Source organism: Lampetra planeri, chromosome 29, assembly GCF_965212315.1.
Source record: "Lampetra planeri chromosome 29, kcLamPlan1.2.h2, whole genome shotgun sequence".
Classification (NCBI taxonomy): domain Eukaryota; kingdom Metazoa; phylum Chordata; class Hyperoartia; order Petromyzontiformes; family Petromyzontidae; genus Lampetra; species Lampetra planeri.
This window is the reverse complement of record NC_136135.1, coordinates 3,924,604-3,951,831: the sequence shown is the minus strand read 5'-3', so window position 1 is coordinate 3,951,831 and position 27,228 is coordinate 3,924,604. Positions and strand designations below refer to the sequence as shown.

The following is a 27,228-nucleotide window of genomic DNA, read 5'->3' as shown; positions in this document are numbered from 1 at the left end:
AAATGCGCAACTTTCAATAAATATAGACAACACGTTCTACTTAATTAAATAGACTTTTTTAATAAATGTTTTCTCCGACAACATCAGAGTGCAGCGCCACATTAAATACGCACTACAATGACAATAGTTTAAAGCGATTTGAAGCATGTTTTATTTTCAAAATGGAAATATGGTTTGGGGGGCGGGCATGCAGAGCTTTGTGACGTCATATTTGAGGGGGGGGGGGACGGTCAAAAATCGTCCAAAATCGCGTGACGTCATTTATGGACGGCCCCTACTAGTACTGTACAATGTTGAACATGCATGGAAACTACTTACTGCCGCAGCACCACGATTGTTCGCGTACGTTTAAAGGAAGCTCCGTGAAATAGTTTCGGTTAGCGTTTGAGGTAGATGCTTCAACAGACTTGCCCCGGACTTCGTGATGATCCATTTGCAAGACCACAACGGCCATTGATGCCACGAAAACAACAACTTACAGTCCAGATTTTGCGTGGGATGAACGATGCATTTTCAATCCTCGACGGGACCCTGTTCTACTGGATATCCGTTTCTTTAAAAAAAAACCCGCAAGAGTCGCTTCTTAATATTGGATACCATGGGAGTACAGTTTACCATGGGAGTCCAATTAACCATGGAAATCCAGTTCACCATGGGAGTCAAATTCACCATGGAAGTGCAGTTCACGATGGGAATATTGTTCACCATGGGAGTCCAGTTCACCATCAAAGTCCAGTTTACCATGGGAGTCCAATTAACCAGAGGTGGGACAAAGTCATTGTTATGCAAGTCCAAGTCGAGTCGCAAGTCATCAAATTCATGACTCGAGTCTGACTCGAGTCCAAGTCACATGACTCGAGTCCACATCTCATAGGTGGGACAAAGTCATTGTTATGCAAGTCCAAGTCGAGTCGCAAGTCATCAAATTCATGACTCGAGTCTGACTCGAGTCCAAGTCACATGACTCGAGTCCACACCTCTGCAATTAACCATACAAATCCAGTTCACGATGGGAATATTGTTCACCATGGGAGTCCAGTTCACCATCAAAGTCCAGTTTACCATTGCAGTTCAGTTCACCACGGGAGTCCAATTTACCATTGAAGTTCAATTCACCATGGAAGTCCAGTTCACGATGGCAGTATAGTTTACCATGGGAGTCCAGTTCACCATCAAAGTCCAATTTACCATGGGCAGGAGTCGGCTCATGAAAGACTGCTTGGTGACGTTATTTATTTATGAAGGACCCAAGCCCCGTATTCACCACACACAGTGTATTCCCACTCTTGAAATAGAGGGGGGGAGGGGGTTACCGAATTTGAATGAATGGCTCTTCTTGTTACTTTGGTTGCTTACCTAACACGATTGACTCACTAAGCAATCACAACTGACGAGACACTCACCAGACACGCTCACTACCTCTGGGATACGCCGTACAGTAGAGACAGGCGTAATGCACACACACCCACTCACCCATGCACACACACTCACCCACGCACACTCACTCACACTCACTCACCCACACTCACTCACCCACAAAGATCAAAGACAAAGATACCCCGTAAAGCCTTAACAGACTGTAGGGGCAAGTGCTGTTAGCGAGCACCTATAAAGGCCGGCACGGCACACGAGGGGGTGGGTGGTCAACACCACGCCCGGCCGCCTTTGTCTCCCTAGCAGCGATGTTTAAACATCACACCAGGTACTCATTTGAGGCTGAGTCTACCTAGGGGAGGCCCAGGACCGGTTCAGATAATCGTCACTGATGTTTGGCGTGAGCTTGAATCGAACTCTGGTCGCCGGGTTCGTAGCGCAGCGCGCTAACCGCTACACCACCGCTCCCCACTCACGCAAACTCTCTCACCCACGCACACTCACCCACGCACACTCACCTACATTCACTCACCCACACTCACCCGCACTCACTCACCCACGCACTCACCCACACTCACCCACGCACACTCACTCACGCACCCACACTCACTCACAACAACAACAACAACAACCGCCATTCGCCACTAAGTGGCGGTGACGTCACCACGACGCTTGTGCCAGGCCATGTGCACCTTGAGGCCACGTGAAGTGTCGAACGCCCGCTGGCAGGAGGTCACGGGGCAGACCCAGCAGGTGCCACGGGTCGACTGACCGACGCACACTTACTCACGCACACTCACCCACGCACACTCACCTACATTCACTCACCCACACTCACCCGCACTCACTCACCCACGCACACTCACCCACGCACCCACACTCACTCACGCACACTTACTCACGCACACTCACCCACGCACACTCACCTACATTCACTCACCCACACTCACCCGCACTCACTCACCCACGCACATTCACCCACACTCACCCACGCACACTCACCCACGCACCCACACTCACTCACGCACACTTACTCACGCACACTCACCCACGCACACTCACTCACCCACACTCACCCACGCACACTCACTCACCCACACTCACCCACCCACCCACCCACACTCACTCACTCACCCACACTCACTCACCCACACTCACTCACGCACACTCACTCACCCACCCACCCCCTCACCCTCCACTCACCCACCCACACTCACCCACGCACACTCACCCATCCACACTCACCCACACTCACTCACCCACGCACACTCACCCACCCACACTCACCCACCCACACTCACCAAAAACTCACCCACACTCACTCACCCACCCACGCACACTCACTCACCCACAATCACCCACACTCACTCACCCACGCACACTCACTCACCCACACTCACCCACCCACACTCACTCACCCACACTCACGCACACTCACTCACCCACCCACTCACCCTCCACTCACCCACACAACCTTAAACATCTCTCACCGTGGCCCAATGCGCGTCTGGCCGGAGGCGCGCAAACAGGGCGGGGATTTCCGTCCGCGTCACTTCGCAGAAGGTCGTCCCCGTAACCCGCTCGGCTCAGCGCGACTCCAAAAGTAAAGAGAGAGAGAGAAAACCCCCAACGCCGATTGTTTGGTCGTTTTTGTGTCGTTGCTGCTCGTTTCTCCGTCGGTTCCCGCACGAACTCCACCACCAAGCCCGACAACGACAACCCGGACCCATGCGCGCCCTCCGTCCGCCGCTCGTGGTTCCACGAGCATCTGCCGGAGCTCGAGAGGGTGAGTGGAATTAAAGGGCACGACACGCACGCACGTGGTCATCGTCGGCACGAACAACACAAAAACAAAAACGGACACGAAGTCGCACTCAAAACACGCGCCCGTGTTGCCCCGCAGTCCGTTACAACAACCGGTTCACACGAGTCGGGAAACCGGTAACCGTTTCGGGTGGAATTTCAGGGACGAGAGCGGCCAAGAGGCACGGCGGTTGTGCGAATTTGATTTGGGTGCGTTTCGTTTTTGTGAATTGTGCGCCATCATATATGTTGAAGACGGATCGTGTCGATTGACATTATTCCACGCGGATGAGTTAAGTTATTCTGCACAGATGTGTTGAGTTAAATTGTCTCACACGGATGTGTTGTTGATTGAAAGTATATTACGAGCTGCGCGTCGAGCGAAATTATCTCATATAGCTATGCGGAGTCGTTTTAGCTCATATAGGTGTGTAGAGTTAAATGATCTCACAGAGACGTGTGATTGCAAACACTATACAATATCTGTAGACTACGATCCACATCTATATATTGTTGTACAGTATTGAGAAGCGGTGGTTACGAGTAACGCAAGCTAAGTGGAACTATAAAGTGAAAACCACACCAGTTGGCGATGGGAGTTTTTGCTGTAGTTGTACTTTATTTACATTTACGTTGTAAAAGTTTTTTTCCATCAGCAAAAAAAAATCCCTTTTAGAATGATTACGCTCTTACAATCACGCAATTGTGATTCACGGCTCTTTAATTCAATCTACCGCTGACCGCTCTTTGCGCTGTGAAGGCCCATTACCCAAAACGTCGGCTAACATTTATTCTAGGCAGTGTCGTATCGACGCTTGCTTCGAGTTTCGATTTTGCTGTACCTGTTGGGATAAATGCCTGTTACTGACTGTACAGAGTGGTCCACATGTCTTATGACCCCCCCCCCCCCCCAATTAATCATTATTGATCCCTAACTTTTTTCTTTTTACATATTAATTTCTGCTTTAAATAAATGAATACCGTTTTTGAGAATTAAATGTGGGGGGAAGGGGGGGTCACACGACATCTGTACCACCCTGTACACTACATGCCTTTGATGGGTGGGGTTTGTTTGAGCCATACTTCACCACGTTGGTCACACAGAGGGATGGTGAAGAGATGGATCGGGCACCGGCTCACTTCGCACTCCTATCGTGTTTTTTTACATTGTTTGTTTGTAACTGTTTGTGAGAAAAGAGCTTCATAGCTCATCGGATTCCTCCAATGTCAATAAGTGTTCTGATACCGGTACATCACTTCGCCGCTGACGTTAGCCGTGACTCCTGACGAACAGAACCGGCACCTCGAGTTTCTATTTTGAACGGAGGAGACAGCCGAGGTGTTGGTTTTGTTGTGTGGATCCCACCATTTCGGTGGCTGTGGAAATCGAACCGATGACCATCAGTAACTCCACAGCTCTCCCTCGGAGGGATTGTCACGGAGGCGATTCACGTTCAAGCCACGAGAACAACAGGAACCACAGCGGCAATTACGCCGTACACTCAAGACACACGCTCTAACAACTCTTACACAGTTAGTACACTCTAATACTCATACACACAGACACACGCTCTAACAACTCTTACACAGTTAGTACACTCTAATACTCATACACACAGACACACGCTCTAACAACTCTTACACAGTTAGTACACTCTAATACTCATACACACAGACACACGCACTAACAACTCTTACACAGTTAGTACACTCTAATACTCATACACTCAAGACACACGCTCTAACAAGTCTTACACAGGTAGTACACTCTAATACTCATACACACAGACACACGCTCTCACAACTCTTACACGGTTAGTACACTCTAATACTCATACACACAGACACACGCTCTAACAACTCTTACACAGTTAGTACACTCTAATACTCATACACTCAAGACACACGCTCTAACAAGTCTTACACAGGTAGTACACTCTAATACTCATACACACAGACACACGCTCTCACAACTCTTACACAGTAAACTCTAATACTCATACACACAGACACACGCTCTAACAACTCTTACACGGTTAGTACACTCTAATACTCATACACACAGACACACGCTCTAACAACTCTTACACAGTTAGTACACTCTAATACTCATACACACAGACACACGCTCTAACAACTCTTACACAGTTAGTACACTCTAATACTCATACACACAGACACACGCTCTAACAAGTCTTACACAGGTAGTACACTCTAATACTCATACACACAGACACACGCTCTCACAACTCTTACACAGTAAACTCTAATACTCATACACACAGACACACGCTCTAACAACTCTTACACGGTTAGTACACTCTAATACTCATACACACAGACACACGCTCTAACAACTCTTACACAGTTAGTACACTCTAATACTCATACACACAGACACACGCTCTAACAACTCTTACACAGTTAGTACACTCTAATACTCATACACTCAAGACACACGCTCTAACAAGTCTTACACAGGTAGTACACTCTAATACTCATACACACAGACACACGCTCTCACAACTCTTACACAGTAAACTCTAATACTCATACACACAGACACACGCTCTAACAACTCTTACACAGTTAGTACACTCTAATACTCATACACACAGACACACGCTCTAACAACTCTTACACAGTTAGTACACTCTAATACTCATACACAGACACACGCTCTAACAACCCTTACACAGATACACTCTAATACTCATACACACAGACACACGCGCACACGTGTTCCACTCATACTTCGAGTGCTCGTACAAAGACAAAGATCCCCCGTGTATCCTGTACCAGGCTGTTGGGGCAAGTGCTCTTTGCGCACGTGGGAGGGGGTGGCCAGCACCACGTCCGGCCACCTCATGCCAGATGTCGAAAACGGGGTTTGATTCCTTACCCGTACCCGTACCCGGCCGCACCAGGGTCGAAAACGGGTACCCGTACCCTACCCGATACCCGGCTACCCGTACCCGGCCGGGTATCGGGTAGGGTACGGGTACGAGTACCCGATTGCGACCTCTGGGATGAAGCCATGTGGCAGGCGCGGGTGGGTTGATTCTAGGATCTTGAATTGTGAGAAGAGACAAGACGTTGGGAAATGAGTGACAAACGGTGACTCACCAGTGACTCACGGCCTACCCGTACCCGGCCGCACCAGAGTCGCAAACGGGTACCCGTATTCGGGTAGCCGAGTATCGGGTAGGGTACGGGTATCGGGTACCCGGTTGCGACCTCTGCCTCGTGTGGTGCTGGCCGCGTTAGAGGCAGCAGACAGGCATCGCACTGGGGAAGAGAGAGAGACACGCGAGATGTTTCCGAGAAACCAGTGAGTTCCTGCTGTGCTGCTGTCATTAAGGGGAATTTCCCAGCCTTTCATTGCGTGTTCCAGTAAAGCCCTATTCAAGCCACAGCCCCCCCCCCCAGGCCACCCAACACCACAAGTCATACAAACACGTACGCCGTAGTATTACTCATGTAGTATTGGGCTCATACAAATATCCCCCCTATAGCCTTAACAAACTGTTGTGGGCAGTTATGAAAGCCAGAAGCAATCTGTCTCCCCGGTGGCGACGTTTAAACACGGCACCGGGTGCTCGTTTTGAGGCCGAGTCGACCTAGGGGAAGCCCAGGACCAGGTGTTTGGTGTCCGTGAGCGGGAATCGAACTCGAGTGTCCGGGTTCGTAGCGCACAGCAGGGACAAGCAAAACATGTTTGCAACGTGTCACAGTTGAGTTGCTAAGCTTCTAAAACTCGCACAGAGCTACAGTCAATGACTCACGCACCACACACTTACTCATTCACACTCAACGTTTTTCCGATTACCGGGTAAATTCTTTTTTTTAAAGCTCATCCTCCATGTCGATATATTAACTTTTTTTTCTCTAAATAATCGTCTATAGAACGTCTTATTTCGTCATTTCAACTCAACGCGATTGTTAATTCCTTCACGCCGGAGTGAGAAAAAAAATCCCTTGCTGGCCAAAGATAGTTTCGGTTGCTGTATATGTGTTGAGAGCGATTTTCTGAAACAACAAGTTCATCTTAGGACCCCTCCCTGAGCCCGGCCCTGTTGTATACGGGTACAGGTTAAACAAGGTCGTGGGAAGAACCACATTTAGTCGAGCAAACTATGCAATGTCAGGGGCTTTATCATCGCATTCTATTCGTACGAATGATGGCAAATGTGTTCGGGAGCTGAATGCCAATGTTGAGGGCTGCTAGCCACAAGAGCGCTTGGGGAGAGATGTCTCGTGTATAGTTATTCTGCAACTTGAGTCACTACTTATGAGATCTTCACTCAAAACTGCTCTAGAGGAGTTGTACACCCCCCTAGCTGCCACTGCAATTTAGTGGCCTAAAATAAAATGTTTCGCTCCGGATGATCGCTGCAAAGTATGATCTGTGTTTTGATTTAGTGCGCTGATCTTAAAGGTGCATTGGAAAATTTTGATACTCCGACTGATGCTCCTGCTGTTGTGGAGTGACTCATGCAGCCAGCGATGGCTGCAGAGTTTGGTGGTACGTGTTGTTTACGTCGTTTATTGTGAAAATTCGGTCACAGTTCCTATGATCACTGTTTCATTGCTTTTATGGCTTTATTTTGGTGATTTTCGATACGTTTTTTTGGTTTGGCCATGTTTGTTTGTTGTAGTACAGAGTTAGACTGATGGCCTTAATCTAAGTTGTCTTGTGGTTGTTGTTGTTTGACTTGCATCCCACTGGGATTTTTGCACATTTTTGTGTACGGTGCTTTTTCTGCAACATTTTACTGTCTTTTCTTGGATTTTCTGTTTTCACTCAGTCACATATTCACTTTAAGATGTTTTTTGTTCATGTTTTTGTTTTTTGTTTGTTGCGGTTGCACCCGATTCAAGAGCCGAATGGCTCACAGGGCTATACCTAATACATGAACTTGAACTATTCCTCCGTTGAAGGGGCCCATGGCCACATCGGTCCACGATATGGTCCATTAGTTTGGGTTGCACGGCCACACTCGGACTACGGGCAGATAACCCCGTAGGTGTCCCCGACTGCACGTTTCTTAGCTGTCAACAGCACCAAATGCGGGTGGAGCCGTGTTCTTGTGCAGGGAAATTGAGTTTGCAGGTCCACACGGCGTACAGCCGTTTTAATACGGACACAGAGTTTTGTGTTTGTTTGTCAATTTGTTTTGTGTTTCGTAGCGCGAACGTTGAGATTCATAAGGGACACGGGGTCATCAATAAGGCCTGAATTGGGTCTGTATAAGTTATTGCACTGACAAGGGGTTTACAGGTGTGTTAAAGTCTCCCATAGACTCCAACGTTAAATTCTCTCATAGACTCCAATGTTCAAGTCTCTCAGATTCCAATGTTAAAATCTCCCATAGACTCCAATCTTAAAGTCTCCCGTAGACTCCAATTTTTTATTCTCCCATAGACTCCAATCTAAAAGTCTCCCGTAGACTCCAATTTTTTATTCTCCCATAGACTCCAATCTTAAAGTCTCCCGTAGACTCCAATTTTTTATTCTCCCATAGACTCCAATGTTAAAGTCTCTCATAGACTCCAATGTTGAGGTTTATAAGGGTCACGGGGTGACCAATAAGCTCTGAATTGGTCTATAATAAGGTAGGGCACTGACAAGGGGTTGACGGGGATGCATTCTGTAGGTACGTTTCATCATTTGCAGGTAAAAGGTACGGACTGCAAATACTGGAGTCTAGCCGTAGAGAGCATGGGTTGACAACCTCTCAAAGAATAAGAAGATACATTTGTCATCTCTTTTAGTCTTTGACCAAAATCATTTGAGAACCGCATCACACGCACAACTCTGCTTGTCCACAAACAGCAGCAGCAGCAGCAACAGATATACAGCAAGACAACAACAACAACACACAGTCTGAATTAATAAACAAAATAGGTGATGGAATAAACCGCGTCTGTTTAGTGTATAATCCTCCATTGATTAATCTTTAACAATGCAGTTTGTACATTTCGTTTTCACCAAGACATTCCATAGTGACCCCGTTCCCTGCCATATTTAATCAATTATCTTTACACTAATTCTAGATTTGAAGCTTTCGTGACTGCAAGGATTCATACTCTTAGTATCTTTACACTAAATTAAGTTTAAAATAAAAGTAAAAAAAAACAACGTCTGACGTTCTTAAAAGTTGAAGGCAGTATAGTACTATAGTAATAAAGCAAGTGCAGAATCACTGAACCGGAATTGATATCTTGAAAGCATTTAGCGCGGGGCCCTTGAAAGTGCGGGGCCAGTAGCTATGTAGTAGCTACTACATATGTAGTAGTAGTAGCTACTACATGTGATGTAGCTACTTTTGCTACGAGGAAAATCCGGCACTGCAAGAGCCGCAATGCAACGTGGCAGAGGTGTGGACTCGAGTCATGTGACTTGGACTCGAGTCAGACTCGAGTCATGAATTTGATGACTTGCGACTCGACTTGGACTTGCATAACAATGACTTTGTCCCACCTCTGAGATGTGGACTCGAGTCATGTGACTTGGACTCGAGTCAGACTCGAGTCATGAATTTGATGACTTGCGACTCGACTTGGACTTGCATAACAATGACTTTGTCCCACCTCTGCAACGTGGTAACGAGACGGTCGTGGTCTTCGATAAGTAGCGTCACGAAGCGGTCCTTTAAGGAGCCACCGCGTGCGCCTCTCCGGAGCCGCAGGTTGTCGAGCCCTGGACGATGAGCTGCATCTGATGCGTGGCATGACCAGGACCAGATTATGTTTGATACGGGGGAGGAGGGCACGGGGCTGTTTAAATCTTTGAGAGGGGCTCCTCTTTGCATGTTCATTTCCTTCCCTTCGGGGCCGTCCATAAATGACGTCACGCGCCTAGGGGGGGGAGGGGGAGTCAGACATTTGTGACGATGTGTGACGAGGGGGGTGGGGGAGTGAGAAATGTGACGTCACGTCAAAATGCGCGACTTTAAATAAATGTAGACAACACGTTCTACTGAATTAAATAGACTTTTTAATAAATGTTTTCTCCTACAACATCAGAGTGCAGCGCCACATTAAATACGCACTACAATGACAATAGTTTAAAGCGACTTTGAGCATCTTTTATTTTGGGGGGGGGGGGGCAGAGCTTTGTGACGTCATATTTGAGGGGGGGTCTGACTTTTTGTGACGCCGTGTCACGAGGGGGGGGGGGGGTCAAAAATCGTCCAAAATCGCGTGACGTCATTTATGGCCGGCCCCTTCACTGTTTAACCGGCACACTTCGTTCCACTCATTGTAAAGCTACGTCAGCGTTCGGACGAACTGTAACAAACAAGCCATTTTAATTTCGGCACACGACTGGTGTAGTTGTAGTAGTAGTATAACAAGCACAGTGATGCTGCGGCTTTAATTACTACAGAACCTATAGGATTCATCTTCTTGGTTCTTTCGGTAAAGTCACGTAGAAGGGAAATAATAAAATAATAAAAATAAAACATAATTAAATAATTCTCACTTTACCGAAAGAACCAAGAAGATGAATACCGGCAGTCACGAAAGCTTTATATCGAAATTTAACCTATAGGATGTTTCAGAGTACTACAGGATGGCGTTTCAGCCGTTAAAAAGCCCATAAACCCCTCCTGCGTTATTCCAATTAACGATGTTCAATTTCGCCTAGATGACGATACAAACCAGTATTGTGTTCAGTGTAAGACGAACTCACTTAACTGTCGGACCACGGGAAGGCTACCGCGCATCTCTCCGTGAATGAAAAAATCAAAGACACAGGCCGCCCCAGTAGTCCGATTGTGGCCGTGCAACCCAAACGAATGGACCATATAGTGGACCGATGTGGCCATGGGCCCCTTCAACGGAGGAATCGAATGAATAACTGCACGAGACATCTCTCCCCAAGCGCTCTCGTGGCTAGCAGGCCTCAACATTGGCATTCAGCTCCCGAACACATTTGCCATCGTGGTCCGTGACATTGCATAGTTGCTTGACTAAATGTGTTTTTTTCTACTTTACCCTTTTTCGTGATGTCATCACACATTTCTTTTTTATTTTTTATTTGAAGCTTTCGTGACTGCAGGAAATCATACTCTTATTTTTTTTTTTACCATTTTCGCCTTTAATCGGTTTCACAACCTCGGCAAAACACGTGTCAGCAATGGTGCTGACACGAGCAAGGGCAGCGTTTGACGAATCAATTCGTAGATTTGTCAATGAAATGCTTTTTAATAGAGATTGTGATCAGAGAAATGAGCATGCAGTGTGGGTTGATATATTACGCACATGAATGGTCTCATGGAAATGAGTCAAGCTGTATATACATTTGCAATCTACTCCTAATCTTCTCAGCTTTCGTTGGCATGGGTATGAGAGGCCACACACATCAGGGAATATTTTAATATGCGTAAGAGCAACATGTGACGTAACTTCACGTGACTGATTTGATAATGTTGAAGTTCTGTGCAAAACTAGCTACTACTGGCCAAGACTAATTAGATAATCTATCGAAATTTAAGGAAATCACAATTATTTGAACCGTTCGGATAGCTACCGATTTAGTGCTGCGTGGAGGCGAATCATCAAATAATACATTGTTTAAATGCATGCTTATACAGGCCACTATACTTCATTAGGGATTACCGTTGGTCGGGCTATTTTAAACAACACAATAGACAGGAAGGACAAGCTCAAAGGGTTTACACCATTGGAACCTCATTTGCCAGTAAACATATGATCGGGCGTGGACCAATCAACTTCAGCTTTAAAGCTGACTTGGGTGTGGACCAATCAACTTCAAGGACAGTGCACATCATCAGAGTTATGTTTTTTGTTTGCATTATGACTGCAGGTATTGTGGTCTATGTAAACATGACTCTTTGTAAAAAATGTGTCAGTTTTGTTGCCAGATAGAAGGGTAAAAAAACCAATGATCAAGTTCAAAGGGCTCGCATAATGCACATGCATAATGTACGTTGACTCAGTAATCCGCCCCTCCCCCCCGCTTGCCGTTCCTTTATTCACAGCTTCTTGAGAAAGTGCCTTTGCTGGGTGGCCGTAATGAGGGGAGCAGGTGACCTCCTCCTCCTCTTCCTCCTCGTCGTGGGTCTGGAGTCCCAGGTGACCCTGCATGCCCTGTCCACGTCGGCAACGGGTAGGTCCACCGGCTTGACCACCTTTACTCGGAGGACATTCAAATTGGTCGCTTTGGCTCTGAACGACACCACTCTATATGTCCACCTCACGGTCTGTGTTCTATTTAAAGCTTTCGTGACTGCAGGGATTCATCTTCTTGGTTCTTTCGGTAAAGTCACGTAGAAGGGAAATAATAAAATAATAAAAATAAAACATCATAAAATAATTCTCACGACGTTTCGGCCACAACGCAAGCAGCCGTCCTCAGGTGAAAAACAGGTCTGTCGGAAAGACAGGTTCATTCAGACGCTGTGAACTTTCCCGAAAGACCCAAATAATATTCGTTTTCAATCGCAACAGCAATAAATACGTCAACAAAAGGTGGCGATTACAATTTTCTCACTTTTGTCATAATACAATTTATGTATATTTTACTAGGCCTGTGTCAATCTACTGTCGTTTGCAGGCCTCTTCCCACACCCAGTTGGTAATGATGGTTGTTTGGTTGAGGGGCGATGCCCAGGATCGGTTCACATATCATTCGCTACTGATGTTGTCTCTGCCCAGGAATCCAACTCAGGTCACCTTGGCTCCATGGTGCAGTCTGCTTAGCACCACCACCCCCACCTCCCTCCTCCAAGAAATATATTACGTGCAAATGTTCAACTGCATATTCCGATTCCTGCTACAGTTTTAACGTAACATTTTGCACTTCGATCTCCCAGTCATGAGGCATGCGTGCGCGTGTGCTCTTCTGGCGGAACGGTGGCGCAGTGGTTAGCGCACAGCGCTACGAAGCCACACACCTGAGTTAGATTCACGGCCATGGCTAACACGGGTGAACGAATGATATCAAAATCGGTGCTGGGTCTTTCCTTCCCTTGGTTGATGTAGTATCTGGTGCGGTGTGTATAAAACATAAGCACTTGGGGAGAAGGTGCAGCTGGCGGCGTGGTTTTTCGGCCACGCCACCGCCCTGGTGTTGTGCTGCTCATAAACAGAACGAGCCTCAAACCAGCCCGTTGACGGCTACGCGGGGAGCGAGATAAACGGGGGGGAATCTGTCTCGTGCGCCGTTGTCGTTGTGTGACCTGCAGGCCACGATGGCGTGCACGCAACGCGCGTGTCGTGTTCGTCTGAAAATGTCAACTTGACCTGGGATGCCCGGTGCACATGGACACCGGGCCGTGACGCCAAAGCATTGAACGTCACCTACAGAGTCTCCTTTTTAGACCATCGAAGGTAAAAAGGAAGTGAATTTAATTATAATGTGTGCCCCCTGCATTCGTGAATTGCACCATTTGAAGTTGTGGTGATCTTTCGATTTAAAGCTTTCGTGACTGCAGGGATTCATCTTCTTGGTTCTTTCGGTAAAGTCACGTAGAAGGGAAGTAATAAAATAATCAAAATAAAACATAATAAAACAATTCTCAACGACGTTTCGGCCACAACGCAAGCAGCCGTCCTCAGGTGAAGAGCAGGTCTGTCGGGGAGACAGCGTCTGAATGACACCTGAGGACGGCTGCTTGCGTTGTGGCCGAAACGTCGTGAGAATAATTTTATTATGTTTTATTTTTATTATTTTATTATTTCCCTTCTACGTGACTTTTCCGAAAGAACCAAGAAGTTGTGGTGATCGTTTCAGCATTTTGCTCCCACTGGCGTTCAAATCTGTTACGTGGAAATCAACGTGAAATTGGAAATCTGCTGACCTCTCTTTGACTACGTTGAAATGCTGACTTCGACCTTATCCCCAAAACCTTGCACATCATAAGCTTTCAATTGACTCCTCATCCATTGAAATCGGTAGAACAGACTAGGAGGAGTTATCTCGATAAAGAAGCACGCCTGAGATCGATACATAACCAATAGATGCGTACTGTAAATATATTTATATATATATATATTTATATAAATATATTTACAGATTATCCGCATGCGGTTTATCCGATTCGCGGACAAAACCGCACACCTGACATTTTGACATAAATTAATAACTCGTGGATTTTCATTTCAGCTCAAATTCATAATCTAAAAACAGCTATACATTGTTATTCTTGGAAATGTTGATTGCAAGTCGCGTGCTTAAACAGAACAAATGTGCTCTGGTAAATCCGAAATCCACGTGATTGCCTCTACAGTACAGTAGTTGCATATCTCTACAACGGTGGGCGGAGTTTGATTGATGTTGATTGGCGTGGCTCTGCTGTCACCCACTTAGTGGATCGAGTCTTCTGCGCGGGCTCAGGAAAGTGTCATCACTGAGTGCGCGCATCGATCGGTCGACCGTCAGTATTTGTTCATTAACCCAAATTTCTCAACGTGAACATCATGTCTACCTATATTAGTGGTTTTTGGCATAGAGCTCCGCGTAAAATAGCTTTTTTTTATTATCCGCGATTTTGAATTATCCGTGGCCATTCCTCCCCGCCATCATAACGGATAATCGAGAGTCTACTGTACATTGAATTGGAGTGTCATTTCCATACTGGAATATCGCAGTTTTACAGTCATACGTGAATACGACGTTAATGAGGAAGCATGCTCGCACGTTCTCGTTTATTCCGCTCACCCCTTCCGTCCTTTAAGGAAAGCGATCCTGTCGTGCAAGTGCGAAGATGATGCGTCGCCTGTGGCCGGTGGCAGTAAGGGCTGCTGGGACCACTGCCAAATCAACAACTATTTCGGAAGTTCTAGCTCAATAGAATTCGTGAGCGTGGCGCCTTGGAGCCATGGAGTGAGCGAGAAGCAGCTGGACGGTGTCAGTGACCACCCCTTCAATCTGTACAGATACAGTGGGTACCCTGCACTCATTTTATAGCTGATATACGCATCTGTGTACGTATGTTGAACTTCTTTCGCGCCGTACGTAGCCCACTGTGCTAATCGGAGGTGCGCAGGGGGAAGAAGAACTAATCGCGAAAAAACAGTTTTAAAGAAATAAGTTTTAAATCGAGATTTAAAAGTGCAGAGCTCCAGTGGCTTCCTAATACGTGAGGGAAGAGCGTTCCAGACGGCCGCACAAGCGCACCCGAAAACGCGCGATGCGGTAACCGGCTTTTTTCGATGGCAGCCTAAAAGCCGCTACTGCTGCGAGGATGACCGGATGATCAGTCATCGTATCTGCCTGAACTTTACAATTCTTATGCGTTTGGCGTGTGTTGTCTGGGCTAATTCCCCAATAGCAACACAACTCTATGCCACTCTATGCAAAAGTGAAATTTCGATTTAAAGCTTTCGTGACTGCAGGGATTCGTCTTCTTGGTTCTTTCGGTAAAGTCATGTAGAATGGAAATAATAAAGTAAAATAAATAAAACATAATAAAATAATTCTCACGACGTTTCGGCCACAACGCAAGCAGCCGTCCTCAGGTGAAGAACAGGTCTGTCGGAAAGACAGCGTCTGAATGAAACACCCCAGGTTTGGAGCATCTATTTAAGCTGGGTTGGAGGGAGAAGAGAGCCTAGACAAAATAATTTGCATATCAAGAGGAATTTAGCATATTTATGGGAAATGCAGATATGCGATTAGTACTACTGCTAAAGTTGTTTGCATATTTGATCATCTTAACACGAGTCACAGTCCCTCTCTCCCCACCTGTAATGTCCGGACGCACAGAGATTGTTCGAACATGTTTTCAGCCTTATTTGAAAAGCTTAATAAAGTTTGTCAAATGTTTGGCGAACGATGTTACGTGTGACAGGCTGCGTGTGCATGTCGAGATTTTAATGCGGGAATATTCAATTTCATTGCAGTCATTCCGAGCTCACCGACTGGATTACGAGTGGAAGAGACCGACAACATGATGTACAGAGTGTCATGGAATGAAAAACATGGGTTTCACGTCGTTCATAATTATGAGGTCAGCTACCAAAAGGCTCCAGACGGAAAGTGGAAGGTAAACAACCACCAGTACTCTTTGGTTCTTTCGGTAAAGTCACGTAGGCGAAAAATAAAAAAAATAGAAAAAAAAATAGAAATTAAAAAACAACGACGTTTCGATTGCAACACAAGCATTCATCATCACAGCAAGGACATTTTTACTGAAGTGGGAGATAAACCAGGGTTAGGGCAGTTAAATAAGTCAGAGAGGGGGAGGGTGGGGGGGGCGGCGGGCGAATGGGGAGAGGAGTGGGAGTATTGCAGGGACGCTGAGAGCAAAGAGGCACCACGATCACTGCCAAGATCGATGATGGCGTCCAAAGCAAAATAGCCGCACTGCTAAACGCTGAGGATGCAATTAACTCGGTAAAATAGACTAATACCCGGTATATAAGATGGAACAACTATGAACAGTGAAATTTTACTACCAGTACTCTCAATGGTTGTGGCACGATAAACACCTGCTTAATTACCGTCGGTTATCTTCTTGGTTCTTTCGGTAAAGTCACGTAGAAGGGAAATAATAAAATAATAAAAATAAAACATAATAAAATTATTCTCACGACGTTTCTCAGGTGAAGACCAGGTCTGTCTTTCTGACAGACCTGGTCTTCACCTGAGGACGGCTGCTTGCGTTGTGGCCGAAACGTCGTGAGAATTATTTTATTATGTTTTATTTTTATTATTTTATTACTTCCCTTCTACGTGACTTTACCAAAAGAACCAAGAAGATGAATCCCTGCAGTCACGAAAGCTTTAAATCGAAATTTACCGTCGGTTACTCTACAATCGATCGGTGGGTTGCTTCTGGTTGGGTGTAAAGCGTGGGCACTCGCACCTCGCGTAATAATGTCCGGCCAACGTAGAAGAGTAGGCCAAACACCCCTCGAGAGAACGGAATTTTTTAGTTTGTTTGTCTTAGAGCTCCCTGCAGTGGGACAACCCTTCCACCCAGCAGTGCTGCGAACGAGCACTTGCAGGGCTGCGCCTTGTGATATTAAACCCTTTGGCCCGATTTTGTTTTCATCCGCGGTGTCTCGGCACGCGCCGTCTTCCGTTGCCGTGGGCCACGCGGCACGACGAACCCGGAGACGAATTGAAATCCGTGCAGTCTGACAGTTTGTTTCGGATTTTTTGGGATTGTTTGCGACATCGATTCCAAGTCGCCCGCGTATGTGATGGGAACAACTGACGAGGAACTTCGCCCCCCGCCCCCCCCCCACACCCTCCTCGTACAGGCAGGATAATGTCCACTTGCCAGGGTCGGCGCTGCATATCCCTTGTGCAGGGACAAGCTGCCATTCGGCGAGTTCCACCCCTACGGCATACCCCCCCCCCCCAGGGATCCCCTAGCGTTGGTGTACACGGTGTTTTTTTCCTGCAATATTTCGCTGTCTTTTCTTGGATTTTCTGTTTGCACTTCGTCACATATTCACTTTAAGATGTTTTTTTGTTCATGCTTTTGTTTTTTGTTTGTTGCGGTTGCACCCGAATCAAGAGCCGAATGGCTCACAGGGCTATACCTAATAAATGAACTTGAACTTGAAGTCATGCCCCTATGGTCCTCATCCTCCTAGGAGAGGGGGGGGGGTCCCCTAGGCGAGATTAATTGTGGCCGTTTTTGCGTCCGGGATCTTTCACGGGGTTGTCGAGAGCGGGGCTCAGGATTGTGCGGGGAGTTGTGTTGCGTTACGGGCGCGGTAGAAATGCGGGTCATGCCTACCGTCTATTCATTCAAACGTTATTGCCGCGTCCGTGACTGTTTAATGCAGACGATGCGTGAGACCGACATGGACTACCTGATGTTTAATAAGAATCATCTCGGGAGCGGCGGCGACTTTAACTTGCGAGTCCGAGCAGGAATAAGGAACACAACGTTGTACACTGGGCATTGGGGCCCATGGAGCGCAGTGGTCCCATATCAAGGTGATCTCTTTTTAAATATTTTATATTAAGTTCGCTTGCTTGCTTACGACCGTGCAAATCTTTCGGTCGTTTTTTAACCCACTTCCCGTGATCCAATCGAGCTGACATTTTCCACACAGACTCGTTGTGCGTGACAATTACACTTTTTTAGGACAAAAATATTATATTTAATTACCAATTGCTTAATAGTGCAATGCAATCATCTGACCCATAGGTGGCAGCCATCTCAAGCCAGAGGACGAGAGGACTCTAGCCGCCCCGCATATAAAGGATTTATAGTGAAAAACTTAGTTTTTACGGGTTATACTTGTTAATGATCTATATTAAAAACCCATTTCTTTAGAAATGCTTTTTTGTGTTTAGTTTGTTGTCCTTTCCCCCACTCCACACGCCTCCGATTAGCGCGGTTGGCTATGTACGGTGAGAAAGAAATTCAACATTCATGCATACAAACCACACCTCCAATTAGCATGGTTGGCAACATTTAACGTGGAATATACACTCCCCCGCCTTCACTGAAATATTCCATTTCAAATGCGTGACGATGAGACGATGCGATGTCAAAGTGTCCTGAGATATCCCTGCGTATCGGAATGCGTTCTATTCAAAACAAAGCGTCATGAATCCGCACTAACCATCGTGTTGAAGAGGGGGCACAGTGCCACCATGATGAGGTCCTCATACAGCAGTGGATTGATAATGGACTGGAAAATGTGTCATTATCGTTAAGATTACTGTGTTATCATAGCTGTGGAGGAGTAAACATGGCTTAGTGTGATATTTTGGTATGTAAATTGCAGTGCCACCTTGCCTTAAGGGTCATTGAGAATTTCGGCAAGTTATTATAGACATCGTCACGAACACATTTTTATGAATAATCTGCATAGTAAGCGGCTAATGTGGATGCATGTTTTTTTCATATTATCATTATCACGTTCTGACCCCTTGCCCCTACTGGACATCTGTGAAAAAGAGCTTTATAGTTAATCGGATTCCTCCTGTATAAACACATTCTTCCTGCGGAGGGAGCTGGTAGGAACGTTGGGTTGCTCGGTCAATGGCCAGGGTCAATGGCGGCGTGGTGTATTCCGCAAATATGCTCGACTGTGAGGGCGGGCACAAGCCGGCGTGAGTAGGTTAAACATTGAGTTTTATAAGGGCACCACGGGGTGACCAGCCCCTCCCCACCCAGCCCCACCCCTCCAACCCCACCCAGTCCCTCCCCACCCTCCCCACCCAGCCTCTCCCCACCCTCCCCACCCAGGCCTTCCACCCCCTCCCTAACCAGCCCCTCCCCACCCTCCCCACCCAGCCCCTCCCCACCCTCCCCTCCCCACCCAGCCCCTCCCTCCCCACCCAACCCCTCCCTGCACGACATACGGATGGACACAATAATCCCCTGTGGGCTGGTGGAACCAGTGGGTTCCTACCAGTAATATATATTATGATTAGCATTACCATTTAATGGTGACATCACCGTCCCCCTTTGCACACTTTGTGCCAAGCATTATTTATGAATGGCATTTTTGTTCGTATGCTCACTGTTATCCTTATAACACCTTTACACCCATTCGGGTAAAAGCCATTTCACAACATCGCCTCCCTCCCACGCCCACCCGCCCCCCCCCTGACCGTGAAACAACCGCAGACGACACCCGCCTATGAAGCACGGCGCCTCGCTCGACACTGATGGCGCGATAACCAGTGCCGGATGAAGCTAATGCGGGGCCTGTAGCATATGTTATAAAGGGGCCCTAAATAAGAAAAAATATATATATAAATATTAAAACACACATTTTTTTACTTGCATAGTAAAGTAATTGTATTTTTTCATTTGCTCTACAGCCAGGTAATACGACAAATCGCTATAACCTTAAACACTCAGTCATTCATAAAAGTTGAAGGCAGTATAGTACTATAGTAATAGAGCAAGCGCAGAATCACTGAACTGGAATTGATAGCTTGAAAGCATTTAGCGTGGGGCACTTGAAAGTGCGGGACCTCGTAGCATATGTACCAACTTTTGCGACGAGGATAATCCAGCACTGGCGATAACCAACGTTCACTCTTTTCGTCTTTTGATTTGTTTGTGGTGTGTGCTCAGTCACGGTTCCTAAAGAAGGCTCGCTGATCGCTTTGGTGATTCCCATCTTCGCCTGCCTCATCGTCTGCGGAGTATTGTCGGTGATGTGTCTCGTTTATCGCAAGAGGTAAGAAGAAGCGGTGGATTTTATCAAAACTACTGGCGCAGATGCCAAGACTTACGATTTTTTTGCAAAAAAAACCCTCGTACCGATTTTCAAATAGAAAATTGTGTCGAGGCATTTCTTTCCCCCAAAGGTTTTATTTTTATTTCATGAAGCTGTACGATTGCCCTCAATTATAATTAGCCTACTGCGTAAACAGGTAGGCTTGGCAAGTGCGCCACAGTGCAGTGGTGCTGTGTCTGACTGAGACTGTTTAATATGAGCCCATAACATTTGCTCATGTCCATTTGAATGTGGCTGATGATGACTCTTCAACAAAGTCAGCAAATGCCCTCTTGATCAACTTTGCTATGAACAGCACACCCATATAGCTAAATCAGCTCAAGCCTCCCGTATATCACGTGACGTCTACGTGGCCACCCCCACTCTGAACCCCTCTCCCCGCCCACTGTCAAAATGGACGCTGCTCCGTACAGCAGCAGCAGAAGTGTAGTAGGTTCAATGAGACTTGGACGACGTAGTCGGAGGCACACTTATTTATTAACCATTTCACTCCATACAGGCCAAGGTATACAACACTCGAAGGGGTATCGGCCCCTTCACCCGTCTAACTGGGAGATCCCACAATCTCTATCCCGGCTAACCTACTCCCAGGTCCTCCACTCGAGAGCTAGGGGAGGCTAGCTGACCCAGCTCTGGCCAAGCTGGGATCACGGCACCCTTAGTCACCAGACCGGCTCTTACAAGAGCATCGGCTCTGGGCTCTCGGGGCCACGCCACTGGCTTGCCCTGGTCGCTCCTTAGAAGGACGGCGATCCAGGGGAGTCCCAGGGCCTATCTAGCCGGTCTTCCTTCTTCACTGGCTTAAGCTCAACACTGAACCCCGAGCCCACCGGCTCACCGCCTTATATAGCAACTCCCCCCCCCCGAGGGGTGGGGCCATGGGGGATCACAGCGCCGTTTCAGCCCCCCAGGGCTAACCGATGCGGACGTGGATGTAAGCATCCTTCCGCGTGCGGCATAACCACCCCTGGTGTGTTTGTTCGCCCTCCCGTAACACCTCTACAGAAGCACCGATGCCCTGATGCAGCCTCTCCCTCCTCCTCCCTTTGCTCCCGTGTCTCTGTTCCTTTCCCATCCTTTACGTCTCATCCCCCGTTCCTCCTCTTCTTCTCTCTCTCTCGTTCCTTTCTCTTTTTCCTTGACAATATATTGCTGACTCTACCTCCCCTTCCCGTGGTGTGACATGGGTAACAGTTAGCCAGTTAATACCATGTGTTTGGACTTCATTAGTCCCTTGATCAACCATCAGCCGCCCTTTTGCTACGCTCCCCGTCGTTAACCCCACATTGAGCAGCGCGGTGAAAAATTGTCCAATTAACCTCCCAAGGCTCATATGGCCCTCATCCGTCAGTGACACAATGACTACGTATGCATTTGCACCTTGCACTGCAGAGTAAAGTTTATACTGCGTAAACTACACGTGCAGCACTTGCTTAGCTATGTTTCACCAATGTTACGAACAAAATCATTCCAGTGCAAGCACATGACAGTTATTATACGCAGTAAGTGTACTCAGTGGAAACACTCATTCGGAAACCCGCAGCATGCTTTGCATTTCAGGATGGCATCACCGTTCTTGCACACGTTCGGCACGTGGCCTTGCGATGGTCACCACATACTAAAGTGCCTGCCACAGAGTCGGCACTCTCCCATTAGCACGGTTGCCTGCTTACGGAGCGAAAGAAGTTCAACGTACATTTATACAGGACCGGTTCAGATAATCATCACTGGTGGTGGCTGTGAGCGTGAATCGAACTCGGGTCATCGGGTTCGTAGCGCATCGTGCTATCTGCTGCAGCACCACCGCTCCCCCCACACACACACGCGCACGCATGCGGGCGCATGTGTGTGTGTGTGTTCTGCGTATATACCGCACACACTATCCAACGCAGATGTTTTACTGCTCGACACGAATCGGGATCCGTCTCTCCCTCCACATCCATCTCAACCATCTGTGTTCGTCCACAGGCTGAAGAAGGAGTTTTGGCCGAATATCCCCAACTTCGAACCGTTCATCACGAACATCTTGGAAGGCGACGATCTCCGTTTTCAGGTAACTCATCTTTACTCGTGCCGTCATTTGTCGCGTTTGCCGAATGGCACCCCCCTCTCTCTCTCTCTCGAGGATACCCTGGGACGCTTTGGCACTGCCTGCCGGCACTGGCTGTCCCTAGGGCTCGTTGTTATAATAGAGGCGCCACAGTGGCGAGCTGTTAACTACATTGCCTGCTATGCAGGAGGTCGTGGTACCGTACCCAATGCTGACGCCTGTATATTTGGAGTTTGCTTGTTCTCCCATTGGTTGCGTTCAGTTTTCTCCGGGTCCTCCGGTTTTTCCCTCCACATTTAGAATCGACGTGCGTGCAGAGGATTTGTCTGCTATAACTTTCCACGCGATGATGATAAGCCACTTCGTTGAGCTATCATTCGTGATAGCCAAGTCGCGTCTGAAAAAGAGCCATATAGCTCAGTGGGCCTTACCTGGTAAAATAAAATACGTTTTTAAATAGTTTACGATAATAATGATGTCAACTTGTAACGCGTTGCCACACGGTATTCCTATTCTTGGTTTTTTCGGTAAAGTCACGTAGAAGGGAAAAAATAAAATATTTTCCCTTCTACGCCACTTTACCGAAAGAACCAAGAACATGAATCCCTGCAGTCACGAAAGCTTTAAATCGAAATTGACACGGTATTCCCTCACTCTCGAAGAGAGAGAGGGAGGGAGAGCGACTTGGAGGCACGATGAATCATCGACAAGCGGGAAAGGCAGCAACCAGGCGGTGAGCCGGCGCTACCAACAATTGCCCAAGCTCTACGGTTCTCTACATATATTTTTTTATATTTTCGGCCGATTAATGAGTGTTCGTGCGTGGGGGGGGAAATCGGAGCACCCGAACGATGCCTCGATGCCCACGGGAAGGAGGCAGTTTCGCAGCATCGGTGCGACCCACCAACCCTCTTCCGCCTTCACAGGCGTTCGCCATCAGTTGCTGCGTGTGCCACGGCGTTCCGTCTCTCTCTCTCTCTCTGCAGCGTTGCCCTGCCCTGACCCCTCTGCCCCTAATCCTCCTTCTTCACGAATGTCCAGTGTGGTCCGCATGTCTTGTGACCCACAATGAATTGACCCCCCCCCCCCCCCAAATTTAGTTTCCCCCCTTCGCTTATTGATTTCTGCTTTCACATCTGTTGGTATGTGAAAATATTAAGAAGTTTTGGAGAACTAAACGGGGGTCACAACACATCTGGACCACCCTGTACTTTGCTCCGATTGCATGTCGATGCCGTGAACGTTGGCGCTGTCGTTGCGACGTCTCACGACCTTCAGCCGGGCTTGGCCATCGCTTTTATTTAACGGCGTTTGAGCGGCGGTGAGAGCGGTTCGCCATTGTGATTCCTGCAACTTTCTCTTCATCCCGTAGCTCTTCCAACAGAAGAAGCCTCAAGGCTGGATCGTTGAAGACCAGGCCCCAAGTAAAGTGGAAGTGGTCTCGGAGGTGGAAGTGAACAGTGTGGAGAAGCTGTTCGGCCTCCCGGTACCTCTGCCTCACCACCTCAGTCAACTCCAACATATGCAAGTCCGATACAGCAGCATCGCGCGCCATAAAAAGACAATGCCGCTCTTCACCATCGTGCCGCCAGGGCACCGGCCCTTGCCAGCGGCCTCACGCGAATCAAACGACGCCGGCGGCGACACCGACACCGACGACGACGCGACGCCGTACTATGGCCGCGCCGACGACAAGCTCCCGTTCCTCGACGGCACGCGGGCGGCGCCGTCTAGGGCCGCCGCCCTGGCCGCGCGGGGGACCGCTCCGCCGCAGGGGCTTCTGCCGCGCAACGTAGGCCGAGCGCAAGCCTACGACAGGCTCCTGGACGGAGGGGGCTCGCGACGAGGAGGAGGAGGAGGCTACTCCGTGAGCGGCGCGAGTGGCGCTGACGACTACGTCTCTCCCTCGGCGCTTTGGAGGGAAGACGTTCGGCCGATCATCGGCTTCGGCGAGGCGGGCGCTGCCGGCCTCGTCGTCTCGATAAGCGCGGCTGCGTCGTCTGAAATGGCAACCGGCGTGGAGGGTAACGGCGCAAACGGCGGGTTAAAATACGTGACCTTGATTCACAACCTGATGCCCTTGAGTAGCGACGGACAGCTTGATCGCCGCTCTGGCTGCGTGGAATTTGAAGAGCGGCTTTCATTGGCTGATTACTGCAGGGAAGCTTTCCTGTCTGGCCCAGAATGCAAAATGACAAACTCAGGCGGTGAGCTTTGCCAAAGCGTCAGGGATCACATTGCGGCTGAAAAAAGAACCGCAACGTCAAATTATCACGAGCGGCAAAGGTTGGAACCGCTTGAACAGGTGGCCAGCAGCGGACGGGTTGAATCGTGCGCCTTCAATCACGGCGTTGAAATGCACAACGGGTACGTTTCGGAGGCGGCAGCGTTTGACGGCGCCTCGGCAATCGTGGTGCGCGCGGGCGACGCCCCGCAGTACATCCGCATGGAGACGGCGCCACGGCTCGCCGAAGGCAACGAAACGGAGCAGGTCGCGCCCGGACGCATGGTCGGCGGCGTCGAGCAGTTCGCCGGAGGTCGCCCGGCGCTCGCCGCCGCCGCCGATGACCCCAAGGGCCTCGCCGCGTCGGCGGAGTTCGGCGCCGGCTCCGCGCTGCTCCCTCTGGGCGGCTCATTTGCCGCCTCGTTGACTCGGCTCGCCTGCCCCGCGGCGAGTGCGGCGACCGCGGCGTCACCGCAGCCGCAGCCGCCCTCGGCGATCGCCGTCCAGTTGTACGCCGACGCGGTGGCGATGCAGAGCTACGCGAGCGTGCTGGTGGTGGAGTATCCCGGCGCTCACTGCCTTCCGTTGAGGTGTACGGAACAGGCGACGGGCGACTGGGTACCAGGGCACCCCCAGCAGGCTCTGTGCGGCGTCGTCGCTTGTTCGAGCGCGCTCCCTCTGGCTCGCGCAGGAGCTGTTTCCGCGTGTGGCTACGTCACGCTGCCGTGACTGACGCGATGATGTTTTTTTCCGGCCCTTTTAGCCGCTGCGCTCAGGAAGCTTGCCTGTGGAATATCGCAACGGGGAATAATGGCACGCCGAAATAAAGGCATCGATATAAAACATCGACATGAAGAAAATGTACGAGACCAAAAACAATGATGTCTTTTGTTTCGGCGTCTTTTTTTTTTCTACGTCGAATATTTACAGCGAAGAGGAGTGTCTACAATGAATACCCGAGACGGAATAGCCCAGCCAGACTGCTCACTGTTGAAGCTTCTGCGACAGACGATGGGCGAGCGGCCACCGAGACCTTGCCCGCGAGCCCTGGGCGGTGCCAGTCGCCGATTCAACTGGCCCAGGTCACTCGTGCAAATAAGACCCTGCTGATGGCTCGAGTTCTCACCTGGCTACATGGCGAGATGTTAGCTACCTCGCCTGGTATACAAGAGGTCGTGGATTCGATCCCGACCCTGACACCAGTATATTTGGAGATTGCATGTCTCTCTCTCTTCCCGTGGTCGTGTGGATTTTTCTCCGGATCCTCCGGGTTTTTTCCCTCCGTATTTAGAATCAGCATCACGCGTTGACAATATTTGGCCCCCAGAAATTTAAGCCACTTCGTTGAAATATCATTTGTGGCCAGGTCACTTCTGAAAAAGAGCTAAGTGGGTCTTACCTGGTAAAATGAAAAAAGTTTAGTTTACATGAACTGTGGCGTATATTGCTCCTGTTCATGGCTATGTCCCATTGCCTAAAATTATTTAATTTGCATAGCCCTTTATCCAGTGCTGGATAAAGGCTAATCCTGGCCAATTCTGTCACGGGGTTGTGTGGTAAATCACAACGGTCGTCAGTGCGAGTATTTGGTGACCAGGGGCCTGCCCAGGAATGGTTTAGATATTGACTTGCTGCTGCTGCAGGTGTTAGCTGTGGCCGGAAAACCAACTAAAGTTGTTTGTTCGGTTCCTAGTGCAGTGCACTGCAGAAGGTAATGCAAACTTTAAATAAGCATGCTCAGGCAGCACGAATGTGGACACATTTGCTCGTGGGAATATTGTAACTAAATATTACGCATCGCATTGCATCTCATGTTCTGTACCAAACTGCAAAAATGACATTAATATATTTTATTGAGAATAACATTGTTGTTCTGTATGAGTGTCTTCTGTTAACACCACATCACACCATTGATAAGGTTTGCGTTTTAGACTGAAAACACATTCCTGCGGAGGGAGCTGGTAGGAACGTCGGGTTGCTCGGTCAATGGCCTGCAGGGTCAACGGCGGCGTGGTGTATTCCGCAAATATGCCCGACTGTGAGGGCGGGCACAAGCCGGCGTAACTAGGTTGAACGTTGAGTTTTGTAAGGGCACCACGGGGTGACCAGCCCCTCCCCACCCAGCCCCACCCCCACCCCTCCCACCCCCCACCCAGCCCCACTCTCCCCACCCTCCCCACCCAGCCCCTCCCCACCCTCCCCTCTCCACCCAGCCCACCCCTCCCATTTTTGGATGCACGACGGACGGACACAATAATCCCTTGTGGGCTGGTGTAACCAGGAGGTTCCTACCAGTATAACTGTTTAGCAGCTCTCTGTGTCTATAAACACATCATTGCATCCGGCACTGCATGTCTGTGTCCAAATATATTTTTTACTTTTTAACATTCCAGTAATCGGTGCTTGATTGTTGTATATGTAGTCCTGTATATACATTTTGCAATAAACTATTCTATGAATAAATAACTGATTTGCAGTGCTATACAAGAGTGAATGGTGTACAATCCACGAACATGTTTCTATTTGCTGTACAGATAAAACAACAATAAGAGATGCAACAAGACTTGATATTTTGTCATTT

The 27,228-nt window shown here is 48.4% G+C and overlaps 1 protein-coding gene across 1 annotated transcript; it reads left to right on the top strand.

Moving 5' to 3' along the window:
* Positions 1–253: 253 nt before the first annotated feature.
* On the top strand, positions 254–26,512 carry LOC144728594 (uncharacterized). Its single transcript, XM_078608127.1, has 9 exons — positions 254–3,160; positions 12,186–12,313; positions 13,392–13,536; positions 14,884–15,089; positions 16,051–16,193; positions 17,950–18,103; positions 20,208–20,313; positions 22,342–22,426; positions 23,796–26,512. Exons 2-9 carry the CDS (start codon positions 12,220–12,222, stop codon positions 25,374–25,376), a joined length of 2,514 nt encoding a protein of 837 aa, XP_078464253.1. The 5' UTR covers positions 254–3,160; positions 12,186–12,219; the 3' UTR covers positions 25,377–26,512.
* The last annotated feature ends 716 nt before the right edge of the window (positions 26,513–27,228 follow it).